A 16,067-nucleotide genomic window follows, 5' to 3' on the forward strand; every position below is an offset into this window, starting at 1 on the left:
CAGTCTCAGTGTGCTGGATTTGGGATGGAACCCTCCATGCATGGTGAGGAGCTTTCGTGTTTTAACATCCGTGGTCTGTATCTCTTCCTTTGGCCATCTTATTATTCCTGCAGGGTATCTGATAACTGGCAGTGCGTAGCTGTTTATTGCCCGGGTCTTATTTTTGCCATTGAGCTGGCTTCTCAGGACTTGCCTTACTCGTTGGAGGTATTTAGCTGTTGCAGCTTTCCTTGTTGCCTGCTCCAGGTTGCCATTTGCCTGGGGAATTCCAAGGTACTTGTAACTGTCCTCGATGTCTGTTATTGTTCCTTCTGGGAGTGAGACCCCTCCTGTGTGGACTACCTTGCCTCTCTTTGTCACCATCCGGCTGCATTTCTCAAGCCCGAATGACATCCCAATGTCAGTACTGTAGATCCTGGTGGTGTGGATCAGGGAGTCAATGTCACGCTCGCTCTTAGCATATAGCTTGATGTCATCCATGTAGAGGAGGTGACTGATGTTGGCCCCATTTCTGAGTCGGTATCCATAGCCAGTCTTGTTGATTATTTGGCTGAGGGGGTTCAGACCTATGCAGAACAGCAGTGGGGACAGAGCATCACCTTGGTATATCCCACATTTGATGGACACTTGTGCAAGTGGCTTCCCATTGGCTTCAAGGGTGGTTTTCCACAGCTTCATCGAGTTTCCTATGAAGGCTCTTAGAGTCCTGTTGATGTTGTACAGCTCCAAGCATTCAGTGATCCATGTGTGTGGCATTGAGTCATAGGCCTTCTTGTAATCAATCCAGGCTGTGCACAGGTTGGTGTGTCGTGACTTGCAGTCTTGGGCGACTGTTCTGTCGACCAGGAGTTGGTGTTTGGCTCCTCTGGAGTCTCTACCAATTCCCTTCTGTGTGTTACTCATGAATTGATTCATGTGCCTGTTTATCTTGGTTGCAATGATGCCTGACATGAGCTTCCATGTTGTGGACAGACAGGTTATTGGCCGGTAGTTGGATGGGATTGCACCCTTTGAGGGATCCTTCTGGATCAGGATCGTTCGCCCTTCCGTTAGCCATTCGGGGTGAGTCCCATCCCTAAGCAGCTGGTTCATTTGTGCTGCCAGGCGCTCGTGGAGTGCGGTAAGCTTCTTTAGCCAGTAGGCATGTATCATGTCAGGGCCCGGTGCTGTCTAGTTCTTCATACCTGAGACTCTTTCTTGGATGTCAGCCACTGTGATGGTTACTGGATTCTGTTCAGGGAGGTTGCTATGTTCTTTTCTCAGAGAGACCAGCCACTGGGCAGTGCTGTTATGTGCTGTCTCTTTTTCCCATATACTTTTCCAGTACTGTTCAGTTTCCAGCCTTGGTGGGTCTGCTCGGCTGTTTTGACCCTGCCACTGAGCGTACACTTTTGCAGGTTGAGTTGCGAAAAGCCTGTTTATTCGTCCTATCACAACTTGAGATATATATATATATATATATATATATATATATATATATATATATATATATATATATATATATATATATATATATATATATATATATATATATATATATATATATATATATATATATATATATATATATATTTTTTTATTTTATTTATACTTTTTTTTTCACAAACTTCTGCCTGAATGTCAGAGGTTCCCAAAAGTGTGCCATGTGTCAGTTGTTTTGCTTTTTCTGTTTTCTAGTTCCTCACAGTTTTTGAGTTCAACTTTGCAGACTGGAAACACAACCACTAACGTGTAACAAGAAAACACACAAAAAAAGTCACAAATTGCATTTTAAAAACATTTTTTTCTTTAAATATTTCTAAAAAATTACAAGTATCGCTGTTTAACCCATTTGATGCCTGGATTTATTTCAATCGCCTATTTTGAAGCCAAAGTGGCTTGATGCATTATTGTATCAACTTTAGTGTATTTTGGCAAAGTTTTAGTCTTGCTGTGCATGTGTATTCCTTAAATGCTTGGAAAGTTTGATTTGCTTGTTCACTTTTGAGATTTTTTGTGATCAGGACAGTTTACGTTAGTGACCTGCTTTGTGCTTTAACTGATCTAAAAAAATTGACATAAATAAAAATAGTCTCAAAAAAGTCACATTCAAACATTGTTTTTCTCCAAAAACTGTTTTAATTTAAAAGTGTTCGTGAATTTGGTTTATAGACCTCTGCCTCAAAAATATCAATTTGCTGAAATAACTGATCATAAAATAATTTTGTGGCTGATAGTTGATCAATCATCCATCATCTACTCATTTGCTTTTAATTTCTTATTCTGGGACAGCTCCAGTTTCAAAAAGTGTCTAAATGATTCTGCAATTTAGCAACAGCTTAAAAAGAACAAGCTGTAATGTGCGGTATCTCCCAGATAATGGCTCTGAATAGTACATTAGAGGACATCGACCAGGATTTATTAGTGTTCTTCCAAAAGCACAAACAGCACCAAATAGAAGGTTTGACCAGCGTGATTTGTGCGGAAAACGTCCTCTTCGGAATGTCACTGCTCCTCTTTCAGTGCAGCGGGTGGCTTCATGCATGGCACATCCGTTTTTTAATGAGTGGCTCCAACTTAATGCTCACTCCACTCTGCTTTTGGCTTCTGCTCTTGACAGCAGTGCTGTGACAGACGGTTATTCTGTAAAAGGCCTTTATGTCCACAGTAACCCCACTGAAAATCTGAAAGTGAAAGAAGCAGAGAAAGAAACACTGTTGACCATGTTTAGCTGTAGAATCCTTCACTGTGGGTGTGAGGCAACAACGTAACACAGCTCAAAAGACGACTTTTTTCTTGACTTACAGGATTTTACAACATATTTCTGACAAACCAAGACTTTTCCCGTTGACAATAATTAGTGTATCTGTGTACTAAAGGGCGGATTCTTTCACAGTGAGGGGCTTACATTCTCTTTCACAGCATTTCCAGCACTCTGTTGCTCTTTCTTGCCACTCAAACTGCGAGTTGCCACGTGATGTGTGTGATGTGCCGCTTCTGAAGCAAGCAGTCCCTGGCTATGTCAGGCCGATCTCTCCCTTGACACGGGGCTTTATTGAAAAAGCTACAGCCCTTTTATAGAGAAAGTGTCAATTTCAAGACAAAGTAGAGATGGCAGTCGCGCAGAATCCATATTTAATAGTGGCAAATGGAGCAAACACAATTGGGGAAAATCAATACTGCTTTCACGTTTGATCATACATCACCTCTCAGTGAACTGCTGCTTACCTATGTCCTTTTGTCTCCCTGAAAAAGGCTGTCAATCTCCAGCAATGACTTGTAAACAAACACTTCTCTTTGTGGTTTGTGGACAGAGAGCTATCAGTAGCAATAGACAGGAACAGTAAATATTTGAGAGTCTGGTATTAAATTACTCTGTTTGCAGACAAATATCAGTGGGAAAAGACACTTTTTCTGTCACCCTTCAGACCCCTTCCTCAAAATTAAGTGACTTGCTGTAAAAGATAGTGAAACTGCTTAGGAAGTTTACTTTTTTTTTGGTAAATGTAGAGTCCATAGTGGGAATTAAAGTCCCTTCCTTTCTTTAGCGCTCGTCAGCTAGAGTGTTGGAGGCTGTTCAGGTTAGGAAGGTGCTGCCTCGGCCTCCTTTAACTCAGTTTGTCAGCAGCCAGCTTGTTCAGCAGATGCGCCTCGGTTGCTGACAGCCATACTATGGAACGAGGGTGAGGGATTACAGGGGGAGAATGGCGGTACGGTGCACACATGATGACCTGTCGACTTTGGTCACCTGGTTTTGACCCCCCCCCTCCCCCCTGTCGTGCTTTCTGTGAATTTATTTGCATCATTTCATGAATTGAAGACTCGCTCCGGTAAAAATCATGTTTCTAGTGTTTGTAGCATGTTTTTGTGGCATTTCTTTCACGATGGAGGAAAAAAAAGAAAATTTAAATTAAAGAAAAATTAAGAAATAAATTAGGTAAATATAAATTAAGTAAATATAAAGAAAATGTAAATTAATTCAATATAAGGAAAAATTGTGTTTGTGAATATTTCTTTATTCAAATTGTTTTGAATCAGGAGCAGACAAAAACTGCTTGCCATTTCTGTTGCGCCTGTAATGTTAGGTTGGAGTTCTAAGAAATTGTTTGCAAGCAGGGGGAAAGTGTAAACAAAGGGATGATGGAAAGTCAGACCAGGCTTACTCCACCCACAACTTAAAGGCGAATTTCTAATGAACTACTGCCGCTCTGCAGAAAATATGTCCTTGAAAAAGACAGGTTTCCTGATTTTGGCTAAAACTGCATAATCATAATCAGAAGAGATCACTGGGAACACCTTGATAATAGATCAACAGATGATCGGAATAGGACTTTAAGATATTTTCTTTTAGCTGAAGTGGCAGCTCTTTCCTCTCTTTATCAAGTTGAGGAACAAAATAATTATATTCCTTTTGTTTTGTTTTTTTATATTTTCCAAATGTGCCTTTCTCAAATATGTATGAATCTGGTTACAGTTTTATACTTTTGAGAGTGCAGTATTTGTGCCAATGCCAACCCAATCGTATAGACACAATGCAGCACCCCAGACTGTGTGCTACAGATGAAATATACTAACACTAGTTTTTTTTGTCTGTTTTCCATATTGAGATTCAGGGAGAAATGATTCCACTACCAGAAACATGATTGACAGGGAAGGCTTTGCAGTAATATATGAGAATGTGCCTCTGATTAGTGTTCACTCATCCAATACAGCATGCTGGAAAATACTAAGCCCACAGTGGGCTTCAGGTCCCCCATTGGTGGGCAATGATTCCCCCCGCCAACCTTACGCTCAATCTGTAAGTGCCCATCCCTCCCCCCTTCCTATCTCTTCCCCCTCTCCTCCTACTCCTGTCCTGGCACACACGCTCTGGTATGCACTGAAATTCAATCAGATGCTTAATTACATCTTAACATGGGTTCCTACCAGCTGGCTTTATTCCCCTGCTTCTGATTAAAGGGATTAGAAAAATGAAATTTAACAGTGGATTTGCATATTTCTCTAAAAGGGGGACTGGCGTGTCTCTGCAGCTGTCTGGCCTGTGTTTGCCACTCCTGCTCCCTGTAGTCGATCAGATGAGAAAGGCAATGAGCAAGTTTCTGCCTACTGTTCTGCACAGCAGGTTGAAGCAATCAAGAAGCGGGACCCAGGCCTAAGACCCCCTCTTAGTCTCACTCTGAAAGCTGCAGACATCATACCCTGTGTCACGGACATTCCCACAGCAAGAGTCATGCATCATAAGGTAAAGAGGCAGAGATGCGTTCCAGGAATGTTTTCTGCAGATTTGGTGGTGCATATTTCATGTCTGCGGAGAATAAACCAGTGCTGCTGCTCATGTTTGCTTGATAAATGGCAAAAAGCAGAACCGGGTGGCTTTAGGCTTCTTCTTAATGGGGCCAAGTAAGCCCACTATCCAAGCTGTGCAAAGAAAATGGTCCCATTAATCACAGAGCTACCAACATCATCTCCATATGATTATTCTCCTCATGCATTGGCTCACTCCTTGCTCCACAGAAATTATTGTAACACACTGCTCTAGTCTGTTTGTTCTCGCTTTTCCCCACCGATGGCATTACTTACTTTTTATGTACATCTTCCAACGGCATCTGAACTATAAATATCTATTTCTGCTATTTATTTGGATGAAAGAAAGCACTACTAAAAGTTTTACCTTTGAAGAAAAGTAGATAAAAAGCTCTGTGCTTTGTCAAGTCAATGTGAGACAAAGAGGAAAATTGGTTAGAATGGTAATTGTGCTGCCTGAGAGGGGATGAGAACATGAAAAAGACCTTATATTCAACATTTGCTTCTGTTTTAAGTGTTCATGCGCGTTTACCAATTAGACATTACTGAGGCACAGCAGCCATTTTGGAACGAGTCAATCATTAACATTTTGTTTTTGATGAAGGACACTTTAATTAGTCCCAATGAAACAGCATGAGCAGCATGGGCTCAAGGAGAGATGGGGAAAGAGTGAGAGCTGGAGCCCAGATCCCAAAGTTTCCACAGAATGACACTCTACTGCCCCCTTTTGGAAACTCAGAGAGAATCTTTTTACATTCATGATTTGGACTGAGTTATTCCTATTAGCATGAAACACATTTTTACAAGGGAAAAAGTGTGCAAAGAAAACAAATATAAAATGTTTTATTCCCACCCTTTAATATAAAATGGTGTTAGATGGATTTGAAGCACATTTGGCCAAACGTGCTTCAATTTCTGCCCTTTTTGAAGTTCCGTTAAAAAGAAATTAACAAAATAAAACAATAAAAAAGTCAATCTTAAGATTTATCTCTGTATTCATTAAATCTAAAAGCAATTCATTTAGAAATGGCAAACTTCTCAAGATGAGTAAATCTTTTGTCTTGCAGATCTAGTCTGGTTTGGAGTGCCACCTCCTGGTCACACAATTACTTATAACAATACAAAGTGTGTTTGCAAACACAAAAAAAGTAGTATAAAACGTAATGATTAAATGAGTAGAAGGGATAAAATGTGCCTGAACCTCAAAGGAAAAAAAACAAGTACAAAAGTCCTTTTTTTTCATATTAACACTGAACAGCTATGGTAATGACATGTGTTGGTAAGCAGATTTTAAGTCAAAAGAAGCCATTGCTTTTCACTTGCACAATAATAACATACACCTTATATTTTACAATATTAATATATTCCTCTGTTTTCTCCACTCATAGATTTGGTACGCTGTAAAAACACGAGAAGTCAAGGATCTTTATCAATAACTTGAATTGATTTTTCACGCTGCTGTCTTCCAGATTTATATACACAAGAGAGCGTTTGTCCTTGAAACTCCAAAGATGCAAGTTGTGTACCCTTATCAATAAATAATTTACTTGGCTAATCAATTATAGTATTGATTTTGTTGACCCAGAGTTTATGTTTTATAGAACTAACCTTCGGTTGTCAAAGATAAGCTTCAGCTACAACACCCAACTTTTACCCTTTTATTTATTTTTATACTTCTTTTCCAAGATTTTTACCACTTACCCAACAGTCATGGAAGAAGTTGCATAAAGTATGTTCAAAGTATGTAACCGAATACTCACTAAGTGCAGCAGTGCCACCTGCTGGCTCTGACAGTATCCACCCTTATATCTACAGCTGTCCCACACAACTTTGCATTTAACACTCCGCCCTCTTTATTTGAGAGCAGATGTTTCAGCTGCTTCTCATCACACAGCTCAGTGCACACAGGCTCTAGCGTAGAAACCAATAAAATCAGGGCACAGGTCAACCCATATTCATGAAGGAGGTGGAGATACACTGCAGGGAGCTCAGGGGCCATTGCAGAATTCGTTTGGGGTAAAGTTCTGGCTGCATTAAGACATTGCAAACATAGCTTTAAATGTTATATGCAGAAAGCTATGCAGTCATCGTTTGGGCTGGCTTTTAACTCCCAGATTGCACAGTGGAAGGTGCAGTTCAGAGCTGTAGAAAAAAGTTATTTGACTTTAGAATGAGCATCTTCAGAAAGATCATGCCAGGACGAGAAGACAAATATCCAAAACAAAAGTAAAGCCACATTGAAAGTCTCCTTTGTGCCCATGATGTATTTTTGTTTGTTTGTTTATTTCTACTTTGGTTTTAAGGAGACACAAGTGCCACCTCTCCAGGTGCTAAAGACCAAAAACAGCCATTTGGCTAAGTCTGGTGCATTTGCAGAGATGCCTTTAAATGTAGAATGTCCCTGTCAAATAAACTTATATGTAAAAAAATAAATGTCAGGTTTTTAACGGTAATTAGATAAGCAAGCAGGGGTTGGAAACAAGTCGTAAGAAGACATATAGATTTTGATTTAGGGCTGTTGTTGTCCAGATGGCCTTGCAGCCGCAGCAGCTGTAAATCCTAATGCGCTGTACTGTCTGGAAGAGGCTGCTGCAGGCCGGAATCTCTGCAAGGTGAGACAACTGTTGACACCCATTACAGTGAACAAACTCTGCCTTTGTGGTTAAGGAGGAACAAAAACCATCTACCCAGCTTGTCTTAATAAATGTGCTTCTGTTCATTTAAATGGGCTGTTTTGATAAACTCCTTGTCTTTTCCATCATTCACAGCTATAAACGCATTTCTTTGTCTACTTATGTAAGATTTATTCCCTCAATTTGTTCTCTTGGCTCTGATGTTGATGCTGCTCCAGCTCTAGCTCCTCTTGGCTTCTCCCATGTGTTGTGACAGCAGGGTGAATGGATGGTACAAAGACATCCAGCAGAGTCAAACAGACAAGGGACTGGACATTAGTACACAGCTTGGAGCACAGCAAGAGATTGAGGAGGAGTGGGATGCCATGTACAGCACTCCCATTATGCAGGAGGAGAACAGAAAACAGATTCAGAGCTCCAACAAATCAGCAAACTTTGGTTTTTGACACAGGTGGCATGGTTGATGCATTACAACTTACTTAAAAAAATCCAATCACTGCTGATCACTGATCACTGCTGTGTAGTTTGTCATAACATTTAATAAATAAAATCAATCCTTCAGATAGAGGTTTGATTTGATTAAAAGAAAAGTAGGTTAATTGATAGTCAATTCGTACATTTTAACATCCTGGTTCAATCAGGTCAGATTTTTTGTTTAGATTCAAGACAAATGACAGTAAATCATGTTGAAACTTTGTTATAAAATAAGACTTTTTTGTACATTTCTTTAGAATTTTTAAAGATTGTGATTCAGTGGAAGACAGATGAGACAAATCTGCCATCAGGACTCAGGCTGTACTGAGATCTCAACCTGCATATTAAACTTCGAAGCAATTCATGTTTTATTATTTTTTTCAATCTGAGGAATGTAAAGAATGTTCCAGATCCTTTCATGTTTGCAGACAAAAAATGTCTATCCAAAGTAGAATCTGTTGGTTGTAAATTTAGCAGTGAGTCTGTTCTGGTGTGCCGATGAGCCTGCTGCACCAAGGTGGACAGCTCTGCTCTCAGGAAATGCATATCAGTGTATCCACTGCAGAGATGCCGGTTTCTGCATGAGTTATGTTGACCCTGCTTAGAGGATGATAAACAGGGCCACACTCGATGCTCACTGCATGGCCAGGTCATGGTGGCCCACTCAATCAGCTCTGCTGTTCCTCCCACGTGTGCAGCCATCCATCCACTCCAATGCAAACACACAGCCTTCCCTTCCACCAGTCCTCTCAGATCACTGAGAGGTGGCGAGGGATGGTGGCTGAAGGTTAATGTGTGCAGGAGGATATAAATGTGATTGTTTGCAAAGACATGGAAAGAGATACAAACCTCACAGATAAAGTGTAACTGTAAACTGTCATTTGCTTATAAGACATAATTATATCAGATGTAAAAATGTAGAAAATGCCACCTTATGTAGATTGTATTGGCTGCAGGTACACAGGTTAATAATGTTATGTCACAAGGAAATTGTTTCACATTAATTTATTCGACATAAGAAAGGAAGAAGAAGAAGCCCCTCCCTGTGTGTATGGTGTGAAGATCAAGGTGCTATACTCACATTCAAGAACCCATATTTATCATGTTCTTTAACACACGTCACATGCCAACTGTGTACACAGCTACAAGAGGCCCAGAGGAAAGCAAATGGTCGGAGAAAGTGATGGGAAGTTTTCTAGCTAACTGTGTTGTTAATTAATATTTTGAAACTCATTTGCAAACATTCCCAACATTGTTCATTTGTAGCATAAATACACAACAATACACTTACCTTTTCAGTTTATATCAAAGAAGAGTGTCACTCTGCGAGGCTCCTAACAATAAATGAATGGTTTAGTATTCATGCCATTTTACAGTGAAACATATTTTAGCTCTTTTTTAGGCAAATGGAACAGAATGAAAATAATTCTTATCTGCTCCTTTTACATAAGCACAAATGCAACATTTATAACAAGAGAACAACAAATCTTTCAAAACTTTACATTTCTACATTTCTATCCCCTCCCTGACCCATCTCGGTCTAAAGCTTACATTTATGTATGTCATATATTTCTCTGATTGTATCTATCTAATATCCCATCTTCAAACATTTTTTGGAATGCAGCTATGCTTGTAGTTTCTTTCAATGCAAAATTTGTGAGCGAAAATGGCAAATTATATTTCCTCCTGTTGCAATCGTCTTCTGAAACAAAAGAAAAAATGGATTGAATGATGTTTGGGAAAGTTTTCAATTTGTCTTTTAACATAGATAAAAAAGTTTTTAAGTCAACTGAATCTGAAAGCGTCAGCAGTCAGGATTCTGAAAACAGATTATTAGTGTGTTCTCTGCAGCCTTTTGTGTTGATTTTTCTACTGTAATTGCTTTTTTCTGTAAGTGAAACAAAGGCTTAACATGGACGGGATATGCTTTTCCCCAAACTTCGAGGCGTAACTAAATTACGGTAAACTAAAAGAACAATATATCTTGCGGAAGGATTGAATAAATCATTTACTCTATAAAGAATTCTAATATTTTTACCAAAGCCTTTTTTAAATAATTTATTTGAGAATTCCATTTTAACTTAGATAGCTCCAAGATCACTAAATCATAAACTTTTTTTCCCCCAATTCAGAAATAACTTATTTTCAGAAAACCAGTTTTTCACCTTATTTATTTTTTCTTTTACCATTACCATTAGTTTAGGATTTTTTTTATTCTGGAGTAAAACATTGATGTATCATCTGCAAACAACAGAAACGTAATTAATTTAGAAACTTTGCAGATACCATTTTTGAGCAAATAGAAAAGGTACCTAAAACGGATCCTTGTGGATCTCCGGTTGTTACCTTTTGGTGGCTTGAATCTTTTCCATTTACTTAAGCATACTGTTCTCAATTACTTAAATAACTTTTAAGACACTGGAAAGACAGGCCCAAAATAGAAAATTTTGATAAAATGGTGATTAATTGTGTCAAATGCTTTTTGTAAATCTACAACTGCAACTGTATGTTGTTTATGATCTACTGTCGAGGTTTTTAAAAAGAAATTAAATACCCATCTATTTAATTTAGCTTTAAATTAAATCTCCTATGGGGGATCTAAAATTCTTACTGTTATATTTTATGATATTTTACTACATTTTTTTTGTTTAGTGCGTGTTTTTTATTATTATTATTTATCTATTTATTTATTCTTTGTTTTAACATCTTAATTCTTATTCTTTTTATATTTCAGGTGTTTTAGGATTTTTATACATTAAATTATCTTCATTTTTTATGTTTTAGCTGTTTTTTATATTTTAACTTTATTTATCACTTTTACATTTTAGATGGTTTATGAGTGTTTTCTCACCCTTGGCTGGGGTGTTTGTGTCAATGCTGACACCAGGGCCAACAGGAGGACAGAGCAGACAGCACCTTCTTGTTTTCTCTTCTTAAGTTGTTTTGTTTTTTCTTTATTTGTTCTTAAGTCATTTCTCTTTTACTTTTGCTTGTCTTTGTGTATTTTATTATGAGGGGCTTATTTATTTATTTATTTATTTATTTATTTATTTATTTATTTATTCCATTGGTGTTTGTGTATCCTTGTTTGTTTTTATATACAGCACCTTGAGCTGTTTCCTTAACATGAAAGGTGCTAAATAAATAAAAATTAAGTTGAATTTGAATTTGAATCTATTGCAGCTGTAATCTTTTCAGTTCACTTAATTCGGGCAAGCACTGTACATCTTTGTGAGTTGAATCTGTATGGCTTTTTGCTAATTAGTCCATTTAAAAAAGAAATGAATGTAATTATAGGTTTATAACTATTAAATAGATGTTTATCACCATTTTTAAAGATTGGAATAACTTTTGCTACTTTAATTATTTTTCTGGAAAAACACTTGATTGTAGCAAAAAAAATGCAAATGTAAGTCAATGGTTTGATAATGCAGTCAACAGTTGTTCTTTTGACAATTTCAATATCAAGTCCAATGTTATCAATGGATCTTTTATTTGTACTTTTCTTTAATGTAGCTAGTATTTCACTATCATTAACATTTTCAAGAAACATAGATTGTAGGATTTTGGCCATATTGTGCTATGATAACCTTTGACTATCATTAAATTAGCCATTTTTACCTTTATATTAACAAAAAATTTATTAAAATGTTTTGCAATTTCTTTCCTGTTAATCAATACAGATTATCTACAAAATAATCTGTCAGCTTTGGTGTTTGTAAGTTTGGATGAATTGCTTTATGTAGAATATTCCGTGTGGCTTTCATATTCATGTTCCCTTTCTGCTCTTTCAGTCTTTTACTTTTTTACTAATCTATTTAGTCTTTTCTTAAAATGGTTTTAGGTTTTTTTTTCAAGCCTTACATTTTATTTCATTGTTGACTGTCTAGTTTCTCATGAAACCAACAGTAGCCATTAAGCGGTGTAGCCTCATAGTTGAACAAAATCACACCAAAAGGTTTTCTAGCTCCACAAAATATCAAGTTCAAGGTAACTAAATGCAACCAGAATTCATACAAAAATCACACCAGACTATATTGTTCAATGGCGATTTTTTTTAGAAAATGAAAGGATTTAAATTCTGCCATATGGCCCTAAAAGTACGGCCCTCCTCCTAAAGAAAGGTCACAGACCTTTCTTTACTCCTTGACTTCTCCAGCTCAGTTTTCTAAAGGTTGAGACTTTAGACTTTAGAATTTTCCTTCAGGTGTGACATATTTGAAGTCTCGCCTTCACACAAGGATTCACTTGTAAGCTGAATGGGATCTGGCTCAGATGATCAGTTGAATTGAGTATCTAAGAAACTTTGGTTCCAGATTATGTTAACCACTAAGTAATTCAACTAAACTACAACAAGAGATTTAAGCACAAAAAAGTACATCTAAGTAACAGAGAAAGCCAAAACACAAATAATGGATATGTGCAGAAAAAATACAACGGCATCTCTTAAGGACAGTCTTTCTAAAAGAAAAAAAAAAAAAGAAACACAGAAGGTGAGAGCAAACAGCTGCGTGCAACTGAAACCCGAACATGGTGCAATGTAAACCTAATTTATCCACCAGTTTTTCAGGATGACCAGTCAGTGCCCTCAATCCCTTCTTTGTTTTCATTCAGTCCTGAATGTGTACTTAATAATCCTGAAGTATCTACCCTGTAGGAAAAAAATCTCTGGAACACAAGCCTGTTTTTCCTGCAAGTTGCATGTCTGCAGTCACTGAGAAACCCACACATGAGCTACTTGTAGCTACTTTTTGAACGCTGTAACACAACACCAGTCTATATTCCTGCATACAATTTGCATCATATTGTCTGAACCTCTTTGCAGATGGAATCAGCAGTGAAATTTAACATGAAGTAGTGTTGGATCAGCATCCAGAGAGGTTGAAGTAGTCGGTCCTCACTAATATGGTAATAATTTTAGAGCCATGATCATTGGAAAGGTCTTTTGATCAGACTTCCATCATGGGCTGCTGTGACACAATTAATTAATTTTTACCCTAAAAAAACACTATTTTTAAGTCTAATGCAAAATGTTGGAATCAACTATCCATGTTATTACATAAAAAATAACCTGATTCACTATGAGAACAAAAAAACATGAAGGAAGATTTACAGTCTTAGAAATAACATAAACCAGGAAGTATGAATGCTTGTGTCCACAAAATGACCTTAAACTATGTAAATGCGGATTTTTATATGGGCCACACGGTGTTTGTTTCACTACTGATGAAGACATTTTGCACAGTAATAATGAAGGGCAAATGAAAGAAACACGAGGGGTGGGCAGAGGGGGAAGGGCTGCTGACACCTCCAGTTTCCCACGTTAACCTGCACTCACCTACCTGCTGACAACCGAGGCAGCTGGAGGAAACGAGCTGTGTAACTCTAAACCTGGACCTGCTGAGCTTGTTCTTTTTTTTTTTTGTACAAAAATAGTCCTTGTGGCGATGCCTCTGTGTTTGTCCGCTTTCAGGGCAGGTCTGGCTCAAAAGTCGATGCTGTTTTGTTTTGTAGATGTTTCATGGTTCTCTGGGTGGCAGCTTTTATTATAAAGAAAACTAAACCCAGATTTAGCCACCCTCACTATGGGGTGCAGGTTTAAAATCAAGGTGAGGCAAGTTTGGGAATGCTGAGAGTTTAGTGTGTCCTCCGAGCTTGATAAATGCTTACAAAACCATGCTTTCATCATATGAGTTTTTTTTTGTTTGTTTTTTATGTTTTTGTCTTTTTTTATTTCTTTAGTTATTTGTGAATTTTTGCTGGCCATCTCACTTTGGGGGCAGTCACGGTCTTGCTCATATCTATCCAGCTTCGAAGAAAACTCAAACAGAAGCAGATTCTGAAACTTTTCTGCTTTTTTTCCCCAATAATTTCAGTTTTTTATATTTGGGAGTTTATAAAAGAGTTTATAGTTGCTGTAAACCTGTGTGACAAACCCGTCCTGTTCCAGATCCACAATCTTCTCAGACTGAGAGGGCTTCTCTCTTTAAAGTACAACCACAAATGAAGATCGTGCACATCCTGAAGAGCAAGAGCCACTGAACCTGAGAAACTGCTCCTCACACACCCCTCGCTGTCTTCCTCAGCCTCTCCTCTCATTACTTCCCTCCCTCTCTGCTTTCTTTCTTCTTAATATACTCTCTCCTTCTCCAGTCACTCTCCCGACAAAGTCAAGGCTGCTCTGTTGTGAACCGCCTGAGATTTATTTTCTTCTCTCCGTATCAACACTGCCCCACATGAGCTGAGATGCCTAGTAGGTGGACGAAGAGAGAGGGGGGAGGACACACATTCAATCACACTTTTATGGACACGCTCACTCATTCAGTCACTGCCTGGTGTGGGTGACATGAGCCGGCTGCTGCTGCCGCTGCTGCTGCTGCTGCTGGAGGAGAAGTGATGTGTCACCATCATTGGTGCTGCTCCGCACTGTCACTCCAGTTCTCTTTGTGTCTATTTTTGCTTTGACTTTGAAACTCTGAACTGGACTCCAAGAGACGCTACAGGACAGGAACTTCAGAAAGCCAGACTTGTTTTGCTTGGAGAGCTGGAGTCTTGGTTCGCCCCCAGGAGGAGGAGAAGGAGGGGACTTATTGCTACATGTGTGACCCACTCTTGAGCACCAGTGTCTTGACCCTGACTTTACACTCCAGGAAAAGCAGCTGCAAACGTGCTGTTCTGTAGAATTGCACCAGACACCTGTGTCAGACATGGCTGTGCATGGGACAGCCCTCATTAGGGCCCTCACTTCCCTGCTGTAGCCCTTATGCAAGCTTCAGAGATGGGCATGGCCAGCAGGCGAATGCCCCTGCTCCTGCTTGTGGTGCTAGCTGAGGTTCTGAATGGAGTCTGCGTACCACAGACAGGAAAGAACAAGGCAAACCTGAGAGGGAAAGGTTACAGGAACAGTGAGTAACTCCTCTTTGCTTGCTTTATTTTTTCAAAGCTACTTGAATTTCACTGATTGTTTTGTCTTTTCTGTTTTCTTTTCACATTCTCACATTGAGAGATTCTAAAAAATTGTTGAAAACTTAGTGCGACTTTGTTAAATCAGCTGCTGTTTGAGCTTCAGCTCAGGTTTCTGTGACACATAGTTGTGGATTACAGGAAGATAAATCTGCAATGTAGCTCCAGCAACTGTTGTCAGTTTTATATCTGTGTGTGTGACTATGATGTGCTGCTATACGCTTCTGGGTTTCCTATGAGGTGCATTTCATTTCCCGTGCACTTCTTTCTCAGCATCACTCTATCTCTCAAGGTCTTTCCAGCAGTCATTAATTGATCAGTGCTGAGTTGTAAAAAGGTACTTAGAGTGGCTGCTCATTTCCTCAGTGTAAAAGCTGAGTGTGGATCTCAGTTCATTTCATATGCTGACACATAAGTGCAAGGATGCTGCAAGCAACAGAGGATGTCTGAAGAAGCAGAGAGCTGCGGTTGTTTCAGGACTTTGATGCTGTCCACCCGCTTTTGTTTGATGGCTAATGTGATTGTTTGGGATGGTGCTTTTGCCTGGCATTGAGTTGATGCAGAGTGTCTGTCCCCTTTAGAGGTGAAAGGAGATCACTATCTTGGTGCTGTTCCAGGATTAAATGGCTAGAATGGGACGGAAAAGGCTATAAGGCAATCAAGAGTGACTTCCCATGGAGACATGAACTCCTCTCAGAGTGACGCGAGAAGTGA

The 16,067-nt window shown here is 38.8% G+C and overlaps 1 protein-coding gene across 3 annotated transcripts in view; it reads left to right on the forward strand.

Moving 5' to 3' along the window:
* Positions 1-16,067, forward strand: part of robo1 (roundabout, axon guidance receptor, homolog 1 (Drosophila)) — a 247,734-nt gene that overhangs the window by 50,181 nt on the left and 181,486 nt on the right. Inside the window, exon 1 of one of the 3 annotated variants that reach the window (XM_078929632.1) lies at positions 14,720-15,295. The exons of the other annotated variants lie outside the window; for them this stretch is intronic. Within the exon in view, the coding sequence (XP_078785758.1) occupies positions 15,154-15,295 (142 nt within the window). The 5' untranslated portion in view covers positions 14,720-15,153. Of the gene's footprint in view, positions 1-14,719; positions 15,296-16,067 lie in introns of those variants that run through there. 3 annotated transcript variants of the gene reach the window in all.

The sequence above is a fragment of the Oryzias latipes genome, chromosome 13 (genome assembly GCF_053564925.1).
Source record: "Oryzias latipes strain Hd-rR chromosome 13, Olatipes_Hd-rR_3.1".
NCBI lineage: Eukaryota > Metazoa > Chordata > Actinopteri > Beloniformes > Adrianichthyidae > Oryzias > Oryzias latipes.